The sequence below is a fragment of the Cynara cardunculus genome (genome assembly GCF_001531365.2).
Source record: "Cynara cardunculus var. scolymus isolate 2C chromosome LG 6, CcrdV1, whole genome shotgun sequence".
Classification (NCBI taxonomy): domain Eukaryota; kingdom Viridiplantae; phylum Streptophyta; class Magnoliopsida; order Asterales; family Asteraceae; genus Cynara; species Cynara cardunculus.
The window spans coordinates 2,925,685-2,949,957 of NC_037533.1; the positions used below are offsets into that span (position 1 = coordinate 2,925,685).

Below are 24,273 nucleotides of genomic sequence, written 5' to 3' on the forward strand. Positions count from 1 at the left end.
TTAAATGATAGAGACAAATTATATATATATATATATATATATATATATATATATATATATATATCGGGGCTGGTTCAAATACTAACTCAAACTATTGTGCAAACTATGTTAACCGATCTTGATCGTTCATTTTCTCATCAAACGGTCCTTATTAAATGAAACTACAAAAATAATCATTTAATTAATGTATTAAATGAGATGTCTATGAACAACTGTTCAAAGGGTAATTTTGTAAAAAAATCGCATCACATCGTGAACCTATATTATTCAGATGATTTCGTAACCTTCAATCAACTACGAAACTGCTAATCTATACGATCAATAGTGTATATCATTAGCAAAAAATCTGGTTCATAATATTCATCAAAACGATGGATGATTTTGACGAAATGCATACAAGTTTGGATGTGTGAACCTCATGAACATTACACACATGCAACACTTCACAAATACATACAAGTTTGGATTTGTGAAACTAATGAACATCAGCAATCTGACATAAAACAGTAACGAATCCCAATGTCTACGTCTATGTTATTTGTGCTGATTTGATATCTGTTAATATATGTGTGTCTGTGCACAAATGTCTTAATGCATCCTAGTATGAAAAATGTAATCGCTATGTGTGTGTGATCAAGTAATATAGCATAGTGAACATAATGAACAGTCCCTATATAAGCATGATATGATTTGTGCTATATGACATAAAACAGTAACAAAACTAAAACTATTATTACACAAAGTAGATAATTAAAAAGAGCAACAAGGATGTGAATTTACTAAAATTGAAAACTTAGTGAAGAATGTATATTGTTTGCCATYCCGAAGTCAAATCTTTAATGAACATAATGAACAACCCCTATGTAGTTAGTCTTCAAAACTAAAACTATTATTACACAAATTAGAAAATTAAAAAGAGCAACAAGGATGTGGATTTACTGAAATTCAAAACTTAGTGAAGAATGTATATTGTTTGTCATCCCGAACTCAWATMTTTAATGTAGGCGTGTTCACATTAGCGTGTTCATAGCTATCGTATGTTCATATTGGGACACTTATTGATTATTTTCTTCACTTTCGGAATTCGAATTCCGAATGTAACTTATTGATTATTTTCTTCACTTTCGGAATTCGAATTCCGAATGTATTCGTAGACGCTTTTAACTTTTTCATTCTCATTATCGTCGATCTGTTTTTACTCTATGATTATTCATATTACTTGGACTATAACAGAATCTTTATAAAAGAGACTTTTTTCAAATTTACAATATCAAAACCATTATAGGAAGAATAACTGTAAAATTCAGTAAGATGATCACATGTGAAACTTAATGTCATTATTACATGAAGATCAATTAGTGATATTTTAAGATTTGTAATTCCCATTTAAAATATTTGGGAGTTACATAAGAATGATAAATTACCTAAATACCCTTACAATTTAATATGTGAGTTACATTTGAACCTAACTAAAAGATGGAACATGATTGGTTGATGTTGGTTAGCATAGTTTGCACAATAGTTTTGGTTAGTATTTGAACCAACCTCTCTCTCTCTCTCTATATATATATATATATATAGTAAAAGAACAACCAATAATGACAATGTGAATTCATATATCAAAGGTAATATTGATTCTTATTGATTTTATATATAAAGTAGTGTTTGGGATTGTTTATTTGAAACAACTTATGTTTTTCTATAAAAGTATTTATCAACTTATTATAAGTTAGATTGATTTAACTTCTTCAAAAACTTCTTATTACCGGTTTGACACCGACATAAACTGTTTATCCAAACACTCTAAAGTGCTTATTACCGGTGTCACACCAGAATAAGTCAATAAGTTGTTTTTATAAGCAATCCCAAACACCCCCTAAATGTGATCATCGACTCATTTAACTAATTTCAATAATTTTTAAAAAAAATTATTGCAATGTCAAACACTAGTTTCTTTAAAACATAGAACCAAAAATTAAGATCTATAAAAAGAATTACATTCATCTTCAACAGATTCCTCATTTTAAATAATTCATTATCTATTGAAATATTATTTATCTTTTTAACAATATTTATTTCCAAAGTTTTATGTCGATGGTCTCGTCTTTTAATCATTTTTAGAGTGTTGTCCGTATTTAGAGAAAATATTTTTCTGCATTTTAGAAAAGGTGTTAAAGCAAAATATTGACTCATATTCTCTATTTTTTCCATTTTAAATAATCGAAGATGTTGTAATAAAAGTGAAATAGAATAACATCCACAATTATTAAAAATGTAATCTTTTAAAAATAAGACTACAATTCAGAAACAAAAATGTAACTTGCTTCAAAGAAATGTATGGAGCCAGGCGAATCCTAACACACAATGGGGATGAACTGGTGGTGTTTTGCTGGTCCGTCAGTTGGTCCCGGCCCGAATACTTTTCAAGAACAACGAAGATAGCTTACGCTATAACAACTTGTACATTTTTCATCATGAGTTGTACATTATTCGCTGGCCGACCTCAATTATATCACCATTTTCATAAAAATCTTGTAGAGACACAGATCGGAATTGGCGCCCCTTTTCTTCCGCACTGTTGTTTCTCAATCTCTCTCTCTCACCCATCTCTCTAGGTTTGAAATCTTGTTTGGTACAGGTGTTTCGCGATGTCTTTGCGTAGAAGAACTTTGCTCAAAGTCATCGTTCTTGGCGACAGTGGGTATGTATGATTTAGGGTTCGATTTGAAGCTCGTTTTTGTTTTGATGATTTTGACTTTGATTTTTTATGTGATGTGCTTTCAGGGTTGGTAAGACGTCATTGATGAATCAGTATCCTAGTCATTTTTGTGTTCTATATGTCTCTACTGCATCGTTTGGTTTCTGTTACTTTTTCAATTTGTGTATACAGTTGAGTATCTGAATCTGCTTATGTAGTTGAAGTTCTGAATCTGTATGTGTATGTGGATTTTTTTAAACTTGTGATGGAATTGGTGCCGAGTTACTTTTCCTTTCTTATTTTATTTTCAATTTCGTTCTTTATTTGTTGAACGGAATATCTTGCTTTATTAAAATGTAGTTTTAGAAGGTAGGGCTCAAAGAGGTGGGGACGTCTCGTTCCCATGAAAGTTGGAAGAATTTTTATGGTGACTTGTTATGCTAAAATTCCAATGATGCCTCTTTTTGGGGCAAATTTACAGGTTATAGATACTTATTTGTTCATTGTATTTTTACAACTTCTTAATGCCATTGATTTTGGTTGGAAGATTGTCATAGTTGTTATTATTAGAGGATGTTTTAGACATTAATTAAAACTCATAACAACTTTATGCATCATGTATTCTGTCAAATCAACTCAAGTTTTATGAAATGGTGGGAGTACATTTTTTCTGTTGCCTGTTAGCTTTGAATGTGGATTATTGAGCATCGACTAGGGTTGCCAAAGATTCTTGGATGCCAAGTTCGTTACTATAGAAAATTAGAGTGGTACCAAAGAACCAATTAAAATATTGTATAAGTTAGTAGTTGCACCCTCCAATCCAAGTTATGTTACTTCTAGATAAAAGGGTCTACTATGGCAGCAACTAGACTGAGCTTTAAACTTCATAACAAATAGTGGAATTTGAAAAATGACTTTATTCAATTTGTAACAAAAGTGTTATGAGTTTAAACTTGAAAACAAGTAGATTTGACCAACATTTCTCCTTTTGTGGAATGACAGTGCTTATAAGTTTTAACAAATAGGAATGACAGTGCTGAACTGTTGCTCTCCTACAACCCAAGGATACGGTTTGCCTAAGTCTTCTTCAAGTTCTTGGACTCCATAACCTGTTGGGTGGAACCTCAAATACTTGGCAATCTGTTTTATTTCCTTCTTCCTTCTGTTATTTGATTACCCTTGATGAGCAGGTATTGGAAATTGCTGGACAATAATATTGTACACGTACATCTATTGGTTATTGTTATTTTTTTAACTGCTTTTAAGATATGTACATAAGAAATTCAGTCAGCAATATAAAGCTACAATTGGAGCAGATTTTGTCACCAAAGAACTGCAGATAGATGACAGGCTTGTAACTTTACAAGTGAGTTTGGTTCCTGTGTAAATAATTGATATTTATCCAGTATGTGATTCTTGTTGATTATAGACATGATTTTGTTGACTGGTCATAAAATTTCATTTGCAAGATATGGGACACTGCTGGACAGGAGAGGTTTCAAAGTCTTGGTGTTGCATTTTATCGTGGAGCAGATTGCTGTGTTCTAGTGTATGATGTAAATGTGATGCGATCTTTCGACACGCTTGATACCTGGCATGAGGAATTTCTCAAGCAGGTATGTATGTGATTTTGTATTAGTATTAGTATCGGTTTTTTTTCCATGAACCTTGCTTAGGTGATAACCGTTTAACAGGAACTATGAGTTTGTATATTGCATTCAACATTATCCTGCTCTTCTTCATGGTCCTTTGTGGGCTATGCTGTTTTGTTGCTGAGTCATCAAGTGTACTACAATATGAACGTGTTATACTTGATGTTTGAAGTCTATATGTCAAGAAAACCACATTGCAATTGGTTAACTTTTCTTGTTAACTATTGTCTCCAACCTCTTGCCAGTTGGGTCCATTGGGTTTGAGTTGACTTACAATTGGTCCATGACAAGACATTAAGCTTGAAACTACTATACAATGTCAACATGTTAAGTTTGAAATTCAACCCATTAATTTGGGATTTGACAACATATGATATTTTGGAATTCGGTGGTGTTACTCTTCAAAAAAATTTGTGTTCATAAAAAGGAATTTTACTATGAGCTATGACAACATCAGCATGTTAAGTGTTTAGATGTTTCAGTCTTTTTCCTATATACCACTGATGGGTACATAAAACTAAGAACTTTAAATGGTAGTTTTCAGTTTTGTTACAAAACTGAAATTATTGTCTAACCAAATCAAATTCTCTCCCCGAAATGCGTTGAGGCGCAAATGGCAGTTCCTGCTCCTTTGGAGGTACCAAATAAATGATTTCAGATCTCAATTAAAAGTTCTTAGATGGAGCTGCTTCATGTTTTTTAGCCCCTTTTTCTATATTCCTGATTATTGATCAAKAAGCCTCTATCTTATAGTGGACAATGTGTGTTTCTAGAACGACAAGGCTGGCTTATGTGTGCCAAATGTTTGTTAAGCACCTTACTTGTAGGAAAATTATATATTTGAATATGTATCTCCTTTGCAGTTCATTTCATCAAAGCTAATCAAACTTAGTAGTTAACTGTTTCTGTTCTTGAGAACTCTCTTGCTTGTGTTGTAAATGCAGAAATTTTGACCATTGGATTGTGGAAGAATGAATTCTACAAATTTTATGTTAATTTAAACCAAGGAAAAGAATCATGTTCATACTAGAGGAAATTGGTGCCATAGCTCAATAAGGAGGCTGATATTTTGTGTTCACTTGATTAGATTGGGAAATGACAAGTGAAAGTCAAACCTACCACCAGCTCCATTCTATCTTTTTTTAAGATGAGAGAATGACAAAGAAATTCAATGGGCTTTCACCTTTTAACCCATAACCTTATGGAACAAGAAACTTGGACAATCCTCATTTTTTATCCTGATTTTTCTCTTTTTTTCTGATTTATTTACTATTGACATGGAAAACAAAAATGACAGAAATTTTATCGAACTTCCACTTTGCCACCCATTACACCCTCAAATGGCTTTCCAGCTTAGTGCTTACATCCTAAAAGCACTGAACAATACTTTATCAAGTAGTTTTCTTGGTGAAGGGAGAGGCAGAGATCCCGTTAATGGATGTCAAAGATTAGTAGGTTTTTCTTGAATGAGAGTCAAGCTACTTTTTTGAGGTTACAGATGTGAAATATGTAGCAAATGCGTTTGATCAACTCTGATGGAAGCTAAGAGTGGCTTGTGCTGAAAACATTCACTGGATACTAATTCTTTGTAGTGTTTTCAGGCAAATCCATCAGACCCCAGTACTTTTCCTTTCATATTGCTTGGCAACAAAATTGATATAGATGGTGGAAATAGCCGAGTGGTAAGGTCTCGGTATGCTCATTCTGTTTTCAACTTTTGTTGCTTCTTGCAATTTACTGAAAGTATCTGATTTAGGTTTCTGAGAAGAAGGCAAGGGAATGGTGTGCTGCAAAAGGGAATATACCTTACTTTGAGACATCTGCAAAGGAAGACCATAATGTGGATGCTTCATTCCTCTCTATTGCCAGAACTGCAATGGCAAACGAGCATGAACAGGATATGTAAGTGCACATAAAAAGCAATACATATTTACAAGTTGCTGCTTGTTTCGATTTGTCTTTTTGTCAGATTTGGTGATGCATATGTTAATAAATTTAAGGCTATCATATTGGTCAAGACTAGTCTGGTTGATTCTTTAATTGTGTAGGTTGGGAACATTGCGCTTTATGGCTTATAAAGTGCTTGGGTTTTTTTAATGGAAGTGTTAGAACTAGAAGCTGTGATTTACAGTTAGTGGAAACTATGAAAAAGGAATATGAGAGAAAGTTACAACTCAGAATGACACCTTTTGATATCAACCTTGTAAAATGGGGAGACATGCTAAATTATTGAAACCGTAGCATACATTAATTGGAAAAAAATATGAAAAAGGAGCAGGCCAGGGGGGTGGGTCTGTTGGTATTGAGCTGGGAACAATGTGGGGTTGTGGCGTTCCTGTTTGATTAATAACTTAGTCTTAAGAACTAGTTTTTACCTGGTTAAATAAATTGACAGAACGTGTTTAACCTGTTCTGCTTATGTCGTTGACATGGAGTTATGTGTGTTAGAGGCAAAGTTTCTAATGATTTTATTCAGCCAAGTTTATAGTTGTAAATGGTTTGTAAAACAAGTAAAATCTAGGGTGAAGAGCTGATCTTCTAACCAACTTGTCCTCGACAAGATGACTTCTAGGTTGAAAGATTTTAGTAATTGCACACGTAGTTGTTCTCTTCCTTGCCACTGATGTAGTTGCGCTACTTGGTAATTATATACTTGTTGAATGTGAAAACTGCACCAAGCATCTGCTAGTGTGATTTATAACATCTTCAAATAGCAAATGAATACAAAAACATATGGAAGCAACAAAAATAGTACATTGTGGAGCCTTACAGGGGCCCTGCACCTCCATCATGCCCATCTTCAATTTTGCATATAGAGTGCACTGCATGTTTTTTGTCGAGCTGTATTACTCATAAGTCATAACATGTCTGATATTCTAAAGTTTCACTCAACCCTAATCATTTGTCAAAGTTATTTCACCATGCACCGTTATATATGTAACAATATAGATGTCTTTAACTACAAAGTAATGTTTATGGGTGTTTCATGTCTTAGAAAGCGATCAACATACATTTGTTACTCCGTCCTAGAAGAGTTGCAAAAACGTTTCCCTTATGAGATGTTTCACACGAATTGTAATGTTTTCTTTTGGGGAAACATTCAGGATAAAATATTACTCCCTCCATCTAAAAATAAGTGTCCGCATTTATATTTTAGTTTGTCTAAAAATAGGTATCCACTTTCAAAAGTGTTAACTTTCCAATTCTACCCTTAGTTTGTAACACCCTTAATTTTTTAAAAATACGACTAGCAAGAACCTTCAAGGATCAATAAGTAAATAAGCGGCTTAAAACCCATAAAAGGGAAAGTACGGACAAAAATTATCAACAACAATAGGATTGAAGTGAACAACCTACTAATCAAATTCTAGATTGAACTCGATTACAACCGGGTGTTACTAATCCTCAAATGTTCAACCTTGACTCTCTCAAGGTGTCCCCGAAAATGACGTTTTCCCTCGATGCTTCTAAACTACACCAACGTCCTCGAACCGCTCTAGATCCGCCACTAGTGGACCGGACATACATGTCATTTAAAAAAGTGTTGGGCTTTAGCCTAGTGATTTCAGACAATTAAATTGAAGCGATAAACCAATATATATATCAATATGAATACAAATGATTTTACCTGACATTGGTAACAATTGCTCGAAGGGATATACCGCTAAAATAAGATGGGTTAAAAACTATATCAAATATAATCACCCAACAAAGGGGAAATAGGGAGAGATAGTTTATTACATTAAAGAATGGACAGTAGCTAACAATCTACTAATCTAAACCAATTCTAGATTTGGATTACAACCGGGTGTCGCTACAATCTTCAAAAGAATACTACCAATAGTAACTCCACAAGTGTCCTCCAAATGACGATAACTCAAAAGCGATCATCACTCAACTCAAGCATTAGGAGCCCCACCGCTAAGAGCCCCTAGTATACATGCCATTTTAAGAAAAAGTGTTAGGCTTAATGCCTAGTGAGTCGAAACAGTTATAGAATAAAGCTATAAGATATTAAAACTGAAAACATAGCTTTAATCAAGTCATTCATCCATTTAAATCAAATTCACCCTTGGAAGGGCATAAAGCATCTTACGATGACGGGAGAGACCCGATTTACCATTGACTGTGACGAAACACAAAAGTAAGCCACATATCGATGTTATATAAGCATCACTTACGGATTAACAATCATTAAGATCAACCACTCCAGGTCTATAGTTTAATGAGTTAACAAGCTCAACTAGTCCAAGTCTATTGCTTGTGGAGTCACCAAGTTCAACTACACTAAGTCTATACCTTGAGATCTCTAAAATCCAATTTTAGCTCGTTCACTTAGAAATTACATTATATTGGTCAATGACTGATGCCCGACTACAAGAGCCCACACCATATTGCCTATGTAGGCCCAATGCCTATTTCAAGTTACAATTAGGGAGTATCACCCCATACATATGGATCCATTGCATTATAGTCTAATATATATAATTCTTCTAGATATGCAAAACCATATCCAAAACATAGACATTTATCCAACAATCATCAACTCCCCATTTTAGCAACAAAATCCAAGATATGATATTTCATAAATTTGGTTTCCAAAACTCGTCAAACTTTAAAATAATTATCTCCCATGTATATAAAATCATTCCTCACACTTATTTTACCAAAAGCATAAAGCCCCAAAAATCTCAAATTTGACCTAGTTGGTCCAAAATCAACCAAATGTGAAATACTTGAAATAAAAGCTTTAAGGAACAAAAATACAACATTTTAACATGTATATGGTTTTATAAAAGTGTAGGATGAACTCACAATACTAAGTTTTGGTGAAAACCTAGAAAATCAAGAAAACACTTGGAGATTGAAGGTAAGAGCTTGAATCTTTGATCCTAGCCTTGAATCTCTACCTTAGATGATGAACCAAACCTTCAATGATGGTGAATAACCTCCTTTAATGCTCCTCAAATCGAAATAAATGAGAGGGAAGAGAAGAAATTCGGAGGAGAAGGAAAGTAGGTGAGGAGTAAATGAGAAACCCTTGGAAAAAAGTCAAATATCGATCTGCACGGTGGCCGTGACCTAGCCCGCGACCATAGTCACGTGGCTAATCGCCCGTCCCAAAATGCTCCGGAATCCAGTGAGTTACAGCCGCGACCTTGATCGCATGACTAGCTGCGTGGGATTCTGCCAATGCTCAAAACTTTGAATTTTTTGTCAAACTTTAAGTGTCAATATATGGTCATTAATGGTACATAGACATGATATTTTACGTGCCAAAGTGTTCAAATGACCCACAAACGAAGGTTCTGAATTCGAAGGTGTTACAATATAATCTCCCAAAATGGTTAACCTGTCAGTTTATACACAGCATCTTTTGATGATGGGGGACCCGTTTCCATTAGATGTGGCAGGAACACAAGAGTATTGCCACATATCAACGTTCGTAGGAATTACACCTCAAATTCTATAGCTTTAGTGCACACTCAATACAGTATCACCTGAATCCTTCACACTTATGGTGTCAATTCCAAGGAGTTTCACCTCAAGGCTAGTGAACTTGATACAAATTTTTTCTTCTCACCAAACTCTGTATTTTTAACGGCATAAGGGGGAGAATGGTTGGCCGGTGGCCATTGGAAACTGTCACCACCGTTGCTGCTGCCACCGCTACCACCACCGTTGTTGCGAGGACTGTTACCACCACGGCACCACCAACATCAGTCATTGATGTCAATCATTGGAATCAAGTCCAATTTTATTTTTTTCCACCTTGAGGACAAGGTGGAAGTTTGGGGCGGGTATAGTTATGCCTAGGGTATTTTAGTAAATAAGTCAAACATATTAGACTATGGTACAGGGGTACATGCTTTAGGTAGTATAAATAAAGGGAGCGGGCGGTTAGAAGGGTATCGATCAGTTTGTCAAGTATGTTTTGGGCGAGAGCCTTGGGAGTGAATCTGGCCTCTCGAAAACTAGAAACCATATTGGAAACATTTAGTTGATGTCTATATAGTTCTATATTCCCCAAATTAGTCTGGTGTTCATCGGTTTTTTATATTATTGTTTCAAATTATTTTTTTGATGAACCCAGGTCCCTTAGATTTTAGGTCAATTGTTTCAAAAAAAATTTTGATGAACCCAGATCCCTTAGATTTTAGGCGAAAACTTTAGGGGCAGTTTTCAACATCCCAACTGTTTTGCCATATGGTCGAACTTTGTGACAGTAAACACATGAAAGAATGGCTTAAATTATAACACTTTTTAAACCATCCAAGAGTGCATTTAATTGCTAGGATTAAACTATCCTTAGAGTTTTCTTCAAAACACTAAGAAGATCCAGCAAAATAGAATTGAGAAAAGGGAATTGGAAATTAGGGGTGGTAAGAAGGAAATCGCTGGAGGAACATATGAAAACGAGCATGATGACATCTACCTGTACGAGGATGTCTTGTTGCCTGGTTGGTAGAGAGGATGGATTGCCTAGTAGGAGGAAAGCATGCGGCTCATATGCTTTTGGTATGACCTACACTGTTATCTTGGTGGCTGGGGCATTTGCATATCACGAGCTTATTTAACTTCATCATCTACAATTTGCGATAAGTTTATGTATAAATGTGAATTAGGATTATTACAATTTCTCTACAATTGCTTTCTATCATTCTATGATCATTTTGTTATGAAATACATCTACAATCTGTGGATATCGGTTTAGAACAGTGATGATACCAAACCATTTTGCAGCTCACTCTGCTGCTACATGTATTTGGCATCCATTTGTGGTCGTGTAATTGAATTAATCACTAGCATTTGCTTTCAAAGGTGAAAATATAAAAATAGACTCGTAGGAGTTCCCATATGTTTTACTAGTCTAGTATCAACGCTATTTTAATCTCAATATCGTTATAATGTAAACATTGAAATCAAAAGTTACCTGTAGGTTCTGTATCACTTTGAAACTTGGGATCTGATTTACACAAAAATGTAGTACTAGTTTGGACAAATGCATGACAACCTGCAAATTTTACCATAAACATCAGCCCTTTTTACTTTCAGTGAATAATGGTGTGGTAAATTCACTATTTTTTGTGATGACAGCTCTCCTAAAAATATAATTGATGAGTCCGATGGTGACTCCGATAATTGTTGTATATTTACTCAAAAAACTACTTTAACCTATTATGATTTCTGATTTTTTACTGCGGCTATAATTTTACTTGAACTATAATCGAACGTTTTCCATGCCACCCTCATATAATGTAGATTTCTCTCTGGGTTAAGGGCTAAACTCAAATATCTCCTAGGTGGCGTTTGGTTCGTTGGATTTTTTTTGGAAGGGTGTTCTAGGAATAGACTGGACTAATCCCGGAAAATTGTGTCCTGAAAAAATCATCTCTGATAAACTCGGTGGCTAAATTGTTATGTATGCCTGGATTCGAACCCTAGGAAGATGGGATATTCCACCACATCCCCCAGGATCTCAACCACTATGCCACAACCTTTGTGGTTTGGTTGGTTGGAACTTAATAGAAGTAGAATGGTGAAATCATTCGGCCAAATTCCATTCAACCATTTGGTTCACTTAGGCTACCTTTGGTACATAGGACTGGACAAGACCTCGCTGTTCCATGTTTGGCACGACATGATACAGGAGAAAAACTTACTGATCCATGTTTGGCGTGACATTCGGACCGGGACCGGACCAAATCTAGGATTGACTGGCACAAAAGAGGCCTCTTTTTGTGACAAAATCACAAAGATGGGACAAAATGTATCAAATAGACTTGAAATCCATAAATCAAGGAATCCTTCATTCCTTCCATGTACCCAAGTGTAACACCCCACATTCCACATTTGCATATAATCATGTATTTCATACATCAGGAAATACAAATAGACATCTTCGGTCCCAATAGTACAAGAAGCTATATTACAGAATTTACCAAAAAATTCCAAAAATAACATTCTTGTACATAACTGGTATAGAAACCAGTATTCCAAAAGTCCATCTGATAATATACTGATCTTCATATATCAAATAAGCATAACAAGAAAATTCACATTTTCCCCGTCCCCTTATCCCTTGGCAAGGCCTGACTTGCAATGCACATTTTTAAAATACAAAATGAGGGTTAGACCTTGAGGTCTAGTGAGAAATCCCCTTTATTTACAATTACAGGGTGAATCACCAAAACCTGTTATGAAATCATATTTGAAATTTCACAAACATCCAACAACTTTTGTAAAATATAACTCAAATGTCACAAACATAACGCGAGTTATTAAATCATTACTTACCACATAAGAAATACAACCACTCAGGCTCTCATAATCAATTGACACGAAATTCCCAAAGCTCTTATGACTCATAAAGATTAGAGCTTATAATCTCAACTATACAAAGAAATACGTTCAACCAGAGTTCTTGGTTACTAACTAAAGCTTTTAAAATAGGAACTGTTTTCAAAAGAAATTGGGTTTTGATAATAACCAAGGACCCTCTGGGTTCTTTATCAAATCTTTACTCATTTGAACAATTAAAATGTAATATCCGATATCACAAAAACATTTGTTTATTCGAAACACGGGCAATTAATGCCTCTGACTATAAGCCATTTTCCCCTTTCTCAATAACATCATTGTTATCATCTTAATAAGAGCATTAATTCCAAGTCTTCATATCACAAAGAAATGTTAACCTTGAATTATCGCATCTTATGGATGTGACAACAAGAGTTATAAATGTAACACAGATCTCACAATTGCCACCCTTATCCTAAGGTACACCACTCCTTGATATGTCATCCTTATGCCATGATACGCCTCTCCTTGATATGTCACTCTTATTTTCTCATAAAATGTAATCAAAATCTGATAATCTAGCCAAGAATGGCATTAAAATAGTTTCCTCACAGGAACTTTATATCAAGAACTTTCGTAGTTCTAAACCTAGTTCCAATGTCATCTGAAAACAACTTTCAAAAACAGTTTACCTTTTTCAATAGTTTTTTGAAAGAGACATAATGGGTGATAACAACCCTTATCGGACAACACTTAACCGATGACTGCCCTTCATCGGACAGCACGTGGGCGTTGAACTGCCCTCATCGGTCCACACTATGGCCGATAACATCCTCATCGGTCAACACTATGACCAATAAGCATTCTCATTGGTCAATACTAAGACCGATAAACATCGTCAACGGTCAACACTATGACCAATAACTATCCTCGTCGGTCAACACTTGGGCAATGAAATTCCCAATCCGGACAACACTTGGGCGTTAAAACACCCTTACCGGACAACACTTGGGCGATGAACACCCAATCCGGACAAGACTTTGAATCACCCTCATCGGACAACATTTAAACAATAAACATTCAATCCGGTTAATGCCCTATCCGATAAAGGTCTGGACAAAGCTTTGTCCGATGAAGGTCCTTATCGGACAACACTAAAAAAAATGATAAGTGTCCTCATCGGACAACATATGTGCGATAAGAATCCTTCATCGGACAACACAATGTCCGATAAGAGTCCTCATCGGACCATGTATTTGAATAATATGATATATACATACAACAGTTCTGATCTTAACTATTATCATGTAGAACAATATATACTATCAAAAGCATCATATTCAGATTCAAAACCTTTTATAAAACTCACCTTATATGCAAGGAATCAGTTCATGTTCTTAGCAAATTCACACAGCAAAAGATCCAAAAATATGATCACAAAGTCACTTCACAGTTTTTCTCCACACAAATTTCTCTCCTCACTTTTCTTTCCAAAAATGGCAACTAAATGCCTTCTGAAAAGTTTTCCACCTTAAATACTTTCCAGAACAGGCGGTGGGTTTATTATTTAAAACTCCCCACCCCTTTTCACAGACAAATATACATATACACATATATGTATCATGGATTTTAATAAACAAATAATCTTTTTAACCAAATAATCACATACCAATAATTACCTAAAATCATATAATGGAACCCGGTTATCTGACCGAGGTATTTAATTCCATCGAGAATAAAAAGACTAGCTCTACCTTACCACCACCTCCATCTGCCACCACCACTGTCTACCACCACCAACACTGCTGCTGCTGCTGCTGACCACTACCACCACCTACCACCCATCATCACGCCAAAAAACCATAAAAAGGGTATTTTGGTCGGTTATCATTTTTTTCATTCCAATTCTGAAGCTACGTCCCTGTGAACCAAACAGACATATTACAACGCATTTGACAGATTCATTCTAATTCTTGCAAACCAAACACATGATTAAATTCTTTATAGATTCAATTCCAATTCCATGAGATTCCAATTTTCTTGAGCATTCCATCCAAAAACATTCTGCCAAGCAAACGCCCCCTAGGGTTTGTATGATCGTGGGTTACCGTTCTTGCATGATGAGAATCCTAGGAATTTAGGTCGGGGAGATTATAACATCTTGCTGTATATCTTTCAATTCTGTAGCTCATGATAGCGGGCCAACAATAATTTCTGGTCATAGCAGTTTATTTAGAAGTAATTTTGCCAACTTGTTGCTTTTGTGTTTGGGACATCACAAGTAGTGCGTGTTTAAAAAACAAATTGGCTGATGGTGCTATGGACGCAAAACCAGTTTGTTCTCTGTTATTTGTTTGTTTTGCAAGCCGAGGGTCTACACGGAAACAGTCACTTGGGGTGGGGAAAAGGTTTGCCTACATCCTACCCTCCCCAGACCCTACCTCTATGTGGAATATACATATACCGGCTTTGTTTGGTTTTGTTTGCTATGGACGCAAAATCAAGATGAGATGATGTATAATATCATGATAAATAACTTAAATCTTTTCGGATGTGGAACAGATATTTCCAGGGAGTCCCTGAGGCTGTACAAGAAACAGAGCAACGAGGTGGTTGTGCATGTTAATCATACGAAAGAATGAAAGGATTCATCTCATACTCGTTTGTTGGTGTGTTGCCACCCTTGGCATTTTTATACGTAAGGTGGCTCTCACGATTGGTAGGACAATTCTTGTGTTTTTTCTATCGTTGTTAAGTGATAGCGGTTTTTCCCCTTGTCGGAACGTGCATGGTTTTTGTGTATCAAACTTAATCGGAGTGTTGAATTTCTTGTGAAGGTTCTATTGAATTTTTGGGATGTTTTCATCAACTGTAAGCTACTGTTGCTGTTTCCATGGAAAATTATATGCATTTTGAGTTGGTTTGGAAATTGAAGAGCTGAATGATTTATTCAGCCCTTAAGTTGTGTATTGTCTTTGTTTAATTTTTGAGTAAGTGGTGGGAACTGCATGTGTCTGCTGTCCACGCTAAGCTTTTTTTGTTTTGGACGAATTTTAGGGGTTGTTCGGTAACGGCTTCATGGGTTGTATACATATGGCTTATTTGGTAAGACATGCATGTTCAAAAGTGGCTTAATGGATCAGAAAGTGGTTTATTCGTTCATTTTATAAGAGCATCTCCAAAATAGAGAATCAAAGCTCAGATCTCCAAAAAAAATTATATTCATGTGAACATCTTATCCCAAAAGTCACATATTTCCTTTCCCTTTTTCACATTCCGGATGTGACTGTCTTGAAATGCACATTTTTAAAAACAAAATAAGGGTTGGACTATAAGATCTAGCAAGGAAATCCCTCTTAGAACAATATCGCATAAATATTTAGAATTAAACTTTCAAAATTGTTAAACCATAATAGTTTTCAAATATGAACATCTAATTACATATAAGCTCGTTAAAACCGATTAACATCTCCGTTAATCGTCATTGGCCCAACTGGCTCAACACCTTTGTCGTATACACCGCTCCGTTATATACACCACGCTACACCATCACATACATCTCATCTATGCATACATCACTCCGTCTCATACACCTCACCAGTATATACACCACATTGTACGAACACGCGGTCAAACCGACCCAAACACCACATTTGTAATTTTCACAAGAACAATGCACTTTATCACATTCTCATATTTTTGTAACCAATAACACACTTTATCGTATCTACAATCATTTCATAACACGATTAATTTCAATTTCAATTAAAAGCTTTGCAAGAAAAACTCACCTGGATCACGATTATCCGTTAAACTCGTGATCGATAACGAAATCGGATACCGAACACAAGAATCTAAATCATATAAGCATGGATCACAATGTATGCAATTAAAACAACTCTTATGACACACTAGGAAACCTAAACAAAACATCGAAAAACCCCAAAACAACCCAAATGAAAAATGTAAAAATTGGCAAAATAATGCCTGGCGCGACTTGCCACACAACTTAAGTCGCGGCAAAAGTCGCGCGCAAGTCAAAGTTTCTTTTTCTACGATCTTGTTTCAAACCAGAAAGCCTGCACCAATTTCCCAATCAAAGTTTGACCATAAAAATGACCATAACACCACAACCCTTCTCCATATATGCACATAGAACACTTGAACACCCCTCATAAATGAAGATACCAACAAAACCCAAAACGACCAAGGTTGGAGAACTCTTACTAATCCATAGTGGAAAGAGCACAAAATTAAGCAAACTATGGATATTATTATTCATACCTGCAAAACAAAGAAAAGATGGTAACCAAGAATCCCTCAAAGCTTTTGTTTCTTCTTCTTCGTGCGAATTTTACCCACAAAATGTTTTTGACAAACAAAGTCGTGTCCCCTGGAATCATACAGAAGACGGGTTGTTTGGCGATTACTGGATGGTTTGGTGCAGAATGATTAAGAAGCTCTCATGATATAGTGAAAAATGTAATATAATTTTTTGGTAATTGTGTACAATGAAATTAGGGCTCTTAATGGTTAAGGGAGATTCAGGATACAAAATCATTCAGAGGATTTTAGAACCATTATGACGCAAACTTTTTTATTTTTTACCAAACAAGATTCACCTCTTAACGATTCAGAGGTTTGTCTCTTAATGGAACTATTAAGAGGTAAACAAACAACCCTAAATTCTATTTTTGATTCATCAGTTTGCTACTCACCATTTAAACATGAACCATTATGGAATATCACATAAACGGGGAAAAATCATCAATTCTTCGTTGACGATGAGGATAGAAATGTGATCATATTTCCCAACGGGATCGGAGATGGTGAATTCGAGGAGATTGTTTCATATGTGAGTTATGAACTAAATAAATCAGTAGTAAAAGAAGAAGCAAATGGTTCAAAGCTTTGTTAAAACAAAAACAAATGATCCTACAGAAAGATGCTATAACACCACTAAAGAGTTCTGTACTACCAAAAAATGGTGCTATAGGACTGCCATAGTTTTCAACTATCGAGTTAGGCAGTTTCCCAAGAGTTCATATAGATCCGTTGCTATTGGTACAACTTCATTTATGCCACAAATTGTGAAGCTTAACACAACACAATATTACCATCCTACACCGTATGATTACATCACTTGTCAAGTACTATAGTTTTCTTTAGCCTTCCCATATCTACACAGTTTTCATGTTTGTTATAGCTTTGAAAGCAAACACATTTTCATACATACAATTAATCGTCAATTAATATTCAATGAAACACTATTAACATGAATGAATAGCTTGAGGAAAATGGTATGATGGAAGCACCAACTGCTTACACATTGGTGTCGGTCTTTAACTTTGCCTTATACCCCAAGTTAAGCCGATTAGCTCATTATTGATTGGTTTATTTACATGAAAGATATAAAGAATGAAATGTAAAGTGATTGAATGGAAATATATAATGTAAACTGAAGAAATTGAATGACAAGAAATGTAATTTGCAAAGGAAGTAACAAATTTATAGGAATTGGAAAACACTGAAAATATAATGTACTTGAAAACGTAAAGAGAGAAAATAAATTGCAGAAAGTAAGTTGCAACTAAAGTGACTAAAATGAAAAATAAAAGACTTAAATTTCTATGAAACTAAAAAAGTGGGTTTGTTCCCACTAAAGTCAATATCTTATGTTTTTTTTTTGTAAGAAGTGTTTTTAGGGACCGTTTACCAAACGTTTATCTGGGTAAGTGCTTACCCAGTCACATTACCTCACCTGATGAATATGGTAAGTACCAAGAATCTTAACCGGTAAGAATGAGACAAAGACCAAGAGTCTTACCCGGTAAGTGAGGGCGACGATTCTTATCACGGTAAGCGCTTACTGGGTACATTGTTGCATACGATGTCGTTTTGGTGGATTAAAATCTTACCCGGTAAGTAAATAATAGAGTTAAATTTTACCAGTAAGCACTTACCGGTAAGTGTTTGATAAAAGGCCACTTGGTCAAAAAGTAAGCATAATGATCTTGATTCCAATAGCCTTTCATAATCCAAATTCCTTCGTTAAACTAGAATTACTAAACTTTGAGGATAAGTCGGGACTTGAATGAGTTTTCTTACTTGTTGTCTTTTTCTTTTCTCATGTTGATGCATTTTACCCGAATCTCACACGTTTCACTCTACAATACAATTTTACTGATATGCATCTCTTTATGAGATTTTTGACATTTGGTATGACAGGATCGAGAACTAAAACTGTAGGTTTATTATGTAATAGGATTAGAGCTTTGTTATTTATTTTTTTCCTTTTGGCCTTTGCATTTGCTTTCAATGTGCATTGCATCAAGGGCGAAACTATGAAGGTTGATCGGGGTCCCGTGTACCCGCTCCACTAATTTCTACAAGTAGAATTTTCTATCGAGTATAAAGGTGCAATCGCTAAAACTGAGCGGTGCTCCAAGAAATTGGAAAATATAAGGAACATCAACCCCAAAAACTGGAAAAGTCCCTCGAAACAACAAAAAAAGTTCATCAAAACCAACCAAAAAACTTTAAAAAAGAATCCCTTGGAATCAACCAAAAAGCTTAATATCCCTCAAAATGACAAAGTTCGGCTAAAAACACATCATACAACTTTACTGGCGTTTAATCCCCCTTAAAGGTGCACTCGCTCAACAAAGATCATGCGTTCGCTACTGCATGCATATGAGCCCCCCCCCCCAAAAAAAAAAAACTTAAGAAAGACAATATTCTCATTGGCTATTTTTGAGAAGGCAATAAGACTGGTCTAAACAGTAACAAAAAGATCGCCACATATCACCCAAAGCCCATTTGAAAAACCAGTTAAGTTATAAACCCAAAAAATGGTTGGTTAGTTCTAGTAGCTCAAAACATGATCACAAACTAATATGGAGCTTTAGATTATTGTGTCGATAGAAAAAATGTGAAAACTAAGAAACAAGTTATTTTATTGTCTTTTTGCATACTAGCCAAGTTGACACAAAAATCCCTAAAATCAAATCCCAGACTCAAGGCCTAAATATAATAAAACCTGCTTCTCTAAAGCATCAATATTCCAATTTTCTCTGATGATTAAGTAACGTTTGGTAAAAATCCCTTGCCTCTCTCATTCATATATCTTGAATATGTACAAAGCTTATAACCTATAAAATAGGAAGGTAAATACAAGGGATAATTACCATATTATCCCAAACATATCTATACAAAATATATGGAAAATATCTCGAAAATATATTCTCTATCACACCCCTGCAGTTCGAGCGGGAGGAAGTGGAACGCTCAAACTGGATCTAAAGTCAAGGAGAAGTTTCAAGGAAAACCCTTGGTTAAGATATCTGCATACTGGTAGGAAGAAAGGAACATGAAGGACGTGAATGTGACCCAAGGAGACATTCTCACGAATAAAGTGTATGTCCATCTCAATGTGTTTGGTCCGTTGGTGTTAGACCTCTAGATTAGTAGACGACAAATATATTGTTAGAATAAACAATAGTGGCTCATCGAGGGGGGTATTGGATCTTGAGAAAGAGGTTCCATAACCAACATGTTTCAACAACTACATTCGCTATGCCACGATATTCAGCCAAAGCACTCGATCGAGAGAGAGTTTCCTGTTGTTTGATGAACCAGGGAATAAGATTATGTCCCAAGAATACACAGTAACTAGATGTAGATCGTCGGGGTGTTGGGGGCTACTGCCCTAATCAACGTCCGTATAGGATATTAATCGGTTTGGAGCAGACAGGTAGAGAAGCAGTTCATGATCAAGAGTTCCCTTGAGGTAATAAATGATGCATTTAAAAGCATTAAAATATGGTTCCCGAGGAGAATGAATAAACATGCATACTTGTTGTACATCATAGGCAATGTCCGACCTAGTGAATGTAAGGTATTGGAGGGCACTGGCAAGGCTGTGACAGAGAGATGGTTCTTCAACTGGATTGCTATCATGAGCACTAGGTCTGGACTTCGAGTCAACTGGGGTGGGCATGATCTTGCAGTTTGCCATTTTTGCCCGATGAATGATGCTCTCGACATATTTCATTGAGATAAAAACATACTTTGTGGTATTCAAGTGAAAGAGACGCCCAAAATGTAACTCAACTGGCCTAAATCAGTCATTGCAAATAGGCTTTAAGGGCCCCAATGATTTTTGATTTCAACTTATCCGAAGAGGCTGCCAAGACAATATCATCCACATATAGTAATAAGTAGACAGTATCGGTATCTTTTGATAGTAGATAAATAAAAAATTGTCACTTTTGTTGCAGAGGAAACCAAGCTGCAAAAGGTAATTGGTAAAACATTGGTACCATGCTCATTGTGCTTGTTTTAATCCGTAAAGAGCCTTACAAAGTCGACAAACATGTCCCGGAGCAGATGGACTTACGAACCCGGTGGTTAATACATGACCTTTAGGTTTCCATGCATAAATGCATTTTAAACATCAATGTGGTGAATTGGCCAATTACGTCCCATGGAAATACTTAGGATGGTACGAATGGTGGCCGGTTTGACCACCAGGCTAATGCCTCATTACAATCAACCCCGACTTTTTGTGATTTCCCATTAACTACTAGTTGGGCCTTGCAGCGTTCAAGAGCACCATTTCCCCAGAATTTATGGCAAAATAGCCACATAAAACGAATAATGTTCACCCCCTGGCCTTGGAACAAGATCCTAGGTATGTTGTCTAATAAGAGCATTGTACTCATTCGTCATGGCGTCATTCTAACTTTGGTCAAGCATATCCACTTTGGGGTTGGATGGTAAGGGCAATATGGCTTGAGTGGTGAGGTTAATTTGGACTTTAGGTTTGAGTATGCCACCTTTAACTTGGGTTTACATCAGATGGTAGCTGTATGTAGAGGATGGGGTGATGGGGAAGGCTGAGGAGGGGAGAAGGGGAGGATGTGGAGATGAACGTAGGTGGATGGGGACTAGGGAAAGCTGTAGGTAATGGTGGTGTATGGGCCATAGTAGTGGGAGTGGGTGAGGAGGGGACAATAGATAATGTAAGGAGGAAGTGGATGCATAGAAGTGATGAAGGTGGTGGGATTGCCATGCATAGAATGGGTGAGGAAGGGGATAGTTCCGAGGAATCAAGAAAACGATAATTAATTGGGAAGAATTTGTGAATGGCAGAGAAGGGGATGATTATTTCCTCAAAACTGATATGACGAAATAAGAGGATTTTATTTATAAATAGGTCAAAACATAGGTACCCCCGATACTTTGGGGGATAGCCTAAAAAGACACAAAATGTGGATCGAGGGGTGAGTTTATGAGGGGTTATAGATGAAATATTTGGGTAGTAAAGGCAACCGAAGGTGCGGATATGTGTAAAAGTGGGGATCCATTAGAGAATTTCGATGGGAGTTTTGTTGTTTAGTTGCGTGTGGGAAGGATGTTGAGGGTGTAGGTGGCCATGGATAATGCGTATTTCTAGAATAAAGGAGGTAAGATGCATGGATGAGAGTGCTGCAAATCATTTACTAATGGTTCGAATGATTCGCTCGTCTTTACTGTTTTCAAAGGAAGTGTGGGGGGAATGAGAAACAAAAGTCCATGCCTTTTTCTGCACAAAATTTGTGTTAGTCAAAATTATTAAACTCTCGACCATTATCACATTGAAAGGCTTTTATGTCCTTATCTGTTGATCCTCTTTCTCAGTGATCTGATGATGATACTTTTTATCTTACGAAAAGTACTTTATCTTTATTCAGCTTCAGCGATCATCATTGAGTCTGTTTAGTGATCGTTGAACAAGTATTGTATTTCTCAAAGAGACAAGTATTCTTCATCCAGTGTATGGGACGCAAGACAAGTGGCCAGGACCAAGCCTCAAGGGTGGCACTCAACATTGGCGTCTCTGTCATACGTCAGCTGAAGATCAACTATGCTGGATTGATCTTTGAAGACCTAACGCTGAAGCTGAACAAGCGCCAGCGAGAAAATGTGGTACCTTACACCAGATTGTTGTGCATGATGTTTGCCAAAATCTTTGGCAACAAGTACCCCACAGAAGGCAACATGCCCATCTGCAGGCTTGGATCTCGAATCTTGGACCACAAGTCTAAACTTGGAGATGTTGGGCTTTAGTACCCATGATTGCAATCGCTAACGGTTCAAGTATGTCTTATTTCCCTTCTGCTTATACCCTGATGGTCATGACTGAGGCAAACCCCCCCCAGTGTATCCCAACCACCACATCCATATCCTCTAAGAGGACCTCCTCACAAACCCATCTTGGTCCTTCACTAAGGGCCAAGAAAGCCAAAAAAGAGCAAGCCAAGTCGCTGACTGTTACCTCTCAACATGTTTCAATCATTGAAACAAACCTTATCCCCAAGGTGCTCTCTCTGATACCTTCTCCAAGCTTTTCATTGATCTCTATAGACACTGTCGTACACGTGGATATTCACCCACCACCTCACCCAAATCACTTAAGGTAAGAATATCAACATTGCCACTGCTGAACACTCACAACCTCTCTTAGCCATTCTTTCTTCTCCTTCTCCATTGGTCTCGACACATGCTCATGACTCACCAGTGGTTGTCCCCACTGATGAAGAAGCACCCACCACAGGACCTGAGGTGACTCCTCTCGAGGTGCCTCAGTTACAGGATGCCTATCCTCACGAAGGCGAATTTGAGACAACCAGTATTAATCCTTTGGATGATGTTGATGACCCCTCAGGTATTCCATCTCCCTATCCTTTAATATCTTCTAACATAGAGCCCCTTGATGCTCAAGATCTTCCTTCTCTTTTAGGTCCTTCTGCTACAGAGCCCACAACCATGGAGACTGAGGTCTATGACATGGCTGAGGATGTTAAACTCCTCCTACCTGCTATGCCGACTGTCTTGGACAAAATGGACCAAGTCCACCAAGACATACCCACCAAGGAAGACCTCACCTCCGGCCCCTCTACTGTCAAAGCTGAGGTTAGCGAGGTGAAGAAACTGATGAAGACGGTGCAAGTCGATGTGCACACCAACACTGAGGCCATTAATGCTTTAAACAACAAGGCCGATGAAGTGCAAGTACAGCTCGTCAGGCATGGTGAGCTCTTGGAGCATATTCTAACACTTCTTCAACGTCCAGCCCCAATCCTTGAACCCTCGTTCACCGACACTGATCGCCAATCTACGGACCGAGTGACTGAATTCAATCTCTTAAAAGCTGAGGCGCTTTCAAACTCGAGCTTCACATAGAAGATCTATCTCAGCGTCTTAATGACCTCACTTCTTCTCTTGCTGAAGACAAAGACGGGTAGAAAGACCTACCTGCTGAGGAACCTGAAGCTGAAGTTGTTGTTGCTATTGAAGCTGAAGTTACTCATGCTATGATCCCTCAACTTGAGGATGCCATCAAATTCGATGACACTGAAGCTGATGCTGAAGTTGAGGATGAAGATGATGCCGTTATAGCTTCTTTTATTGATGAAGACCTTCCCATCACCTCTAAAGTAAATGTTGGTGACGAGGATAGAGAGAAAGAAGATGATGAAGACTTTTCTCTACATGATATTGGACGTGATCTAGGTGATGATGACGACTTCACCATATAATATCATACCAGGCCAGCACCAGCGTAGAAGGGAATCTCCC

General features: G+C 36.7%; 1 protein-coding gene across 1 annotated transcript; it reads left to right on the forward strand.

The window, feature by feature from the left end:
• Positions 1–2,369: 2,369 nt before the first annotated feature.
• Positions 2,370–15,617, forward strand: LOC112514298 (ras-related protein Rab7). The gene is made up of 7 exons (XM_025120669.1): positions 2,370–2,701; positions 2,785–2,811; positions 3,965–4,064; positions 4,168–4,314; positions 5,952–6,032; positions 6,107–6,252; positions 15,214–15,617. The coding sequence occupies exons 1-7, from the start codon at positions 2,649–2,651 to the stop codon at positions 15,275–15,277; spliced, it is 618 nt and encodes a 205-aa protein (XP_024976437.1). The 5' UTR covers positions 2,370–2,648; the 3' UTR covers positions 15,278–15,617.
• Positions 15,618–24,273: the final 8,656 nt, after the last annotated feature.

Bases quoted from the DNA above. Each gene is read 5' to 3' on its own strand.
- LOC112514298 (XM_025120669.1), top strand. From the start codon at position 2,649: ATGTCTTTGCGTAGAAGAACTTTGCTCAAAGTCATCGTTCTTGGCGAC. The intron at 2,702-2,784 runs GTATGTATGATT...ATGTGCTTTCAG, and splicing joins ATCGTTCTTGGCGACAGTGG to GGTTGGTAAGACGTCATTGA. The intron at 2,812-3,964 runs GTATCCTAGTCA...ACTGCTTTTAAG, and splicing joins AAGACGTCATTGATGAATCA to ATATGTACATAAGAAATTCA.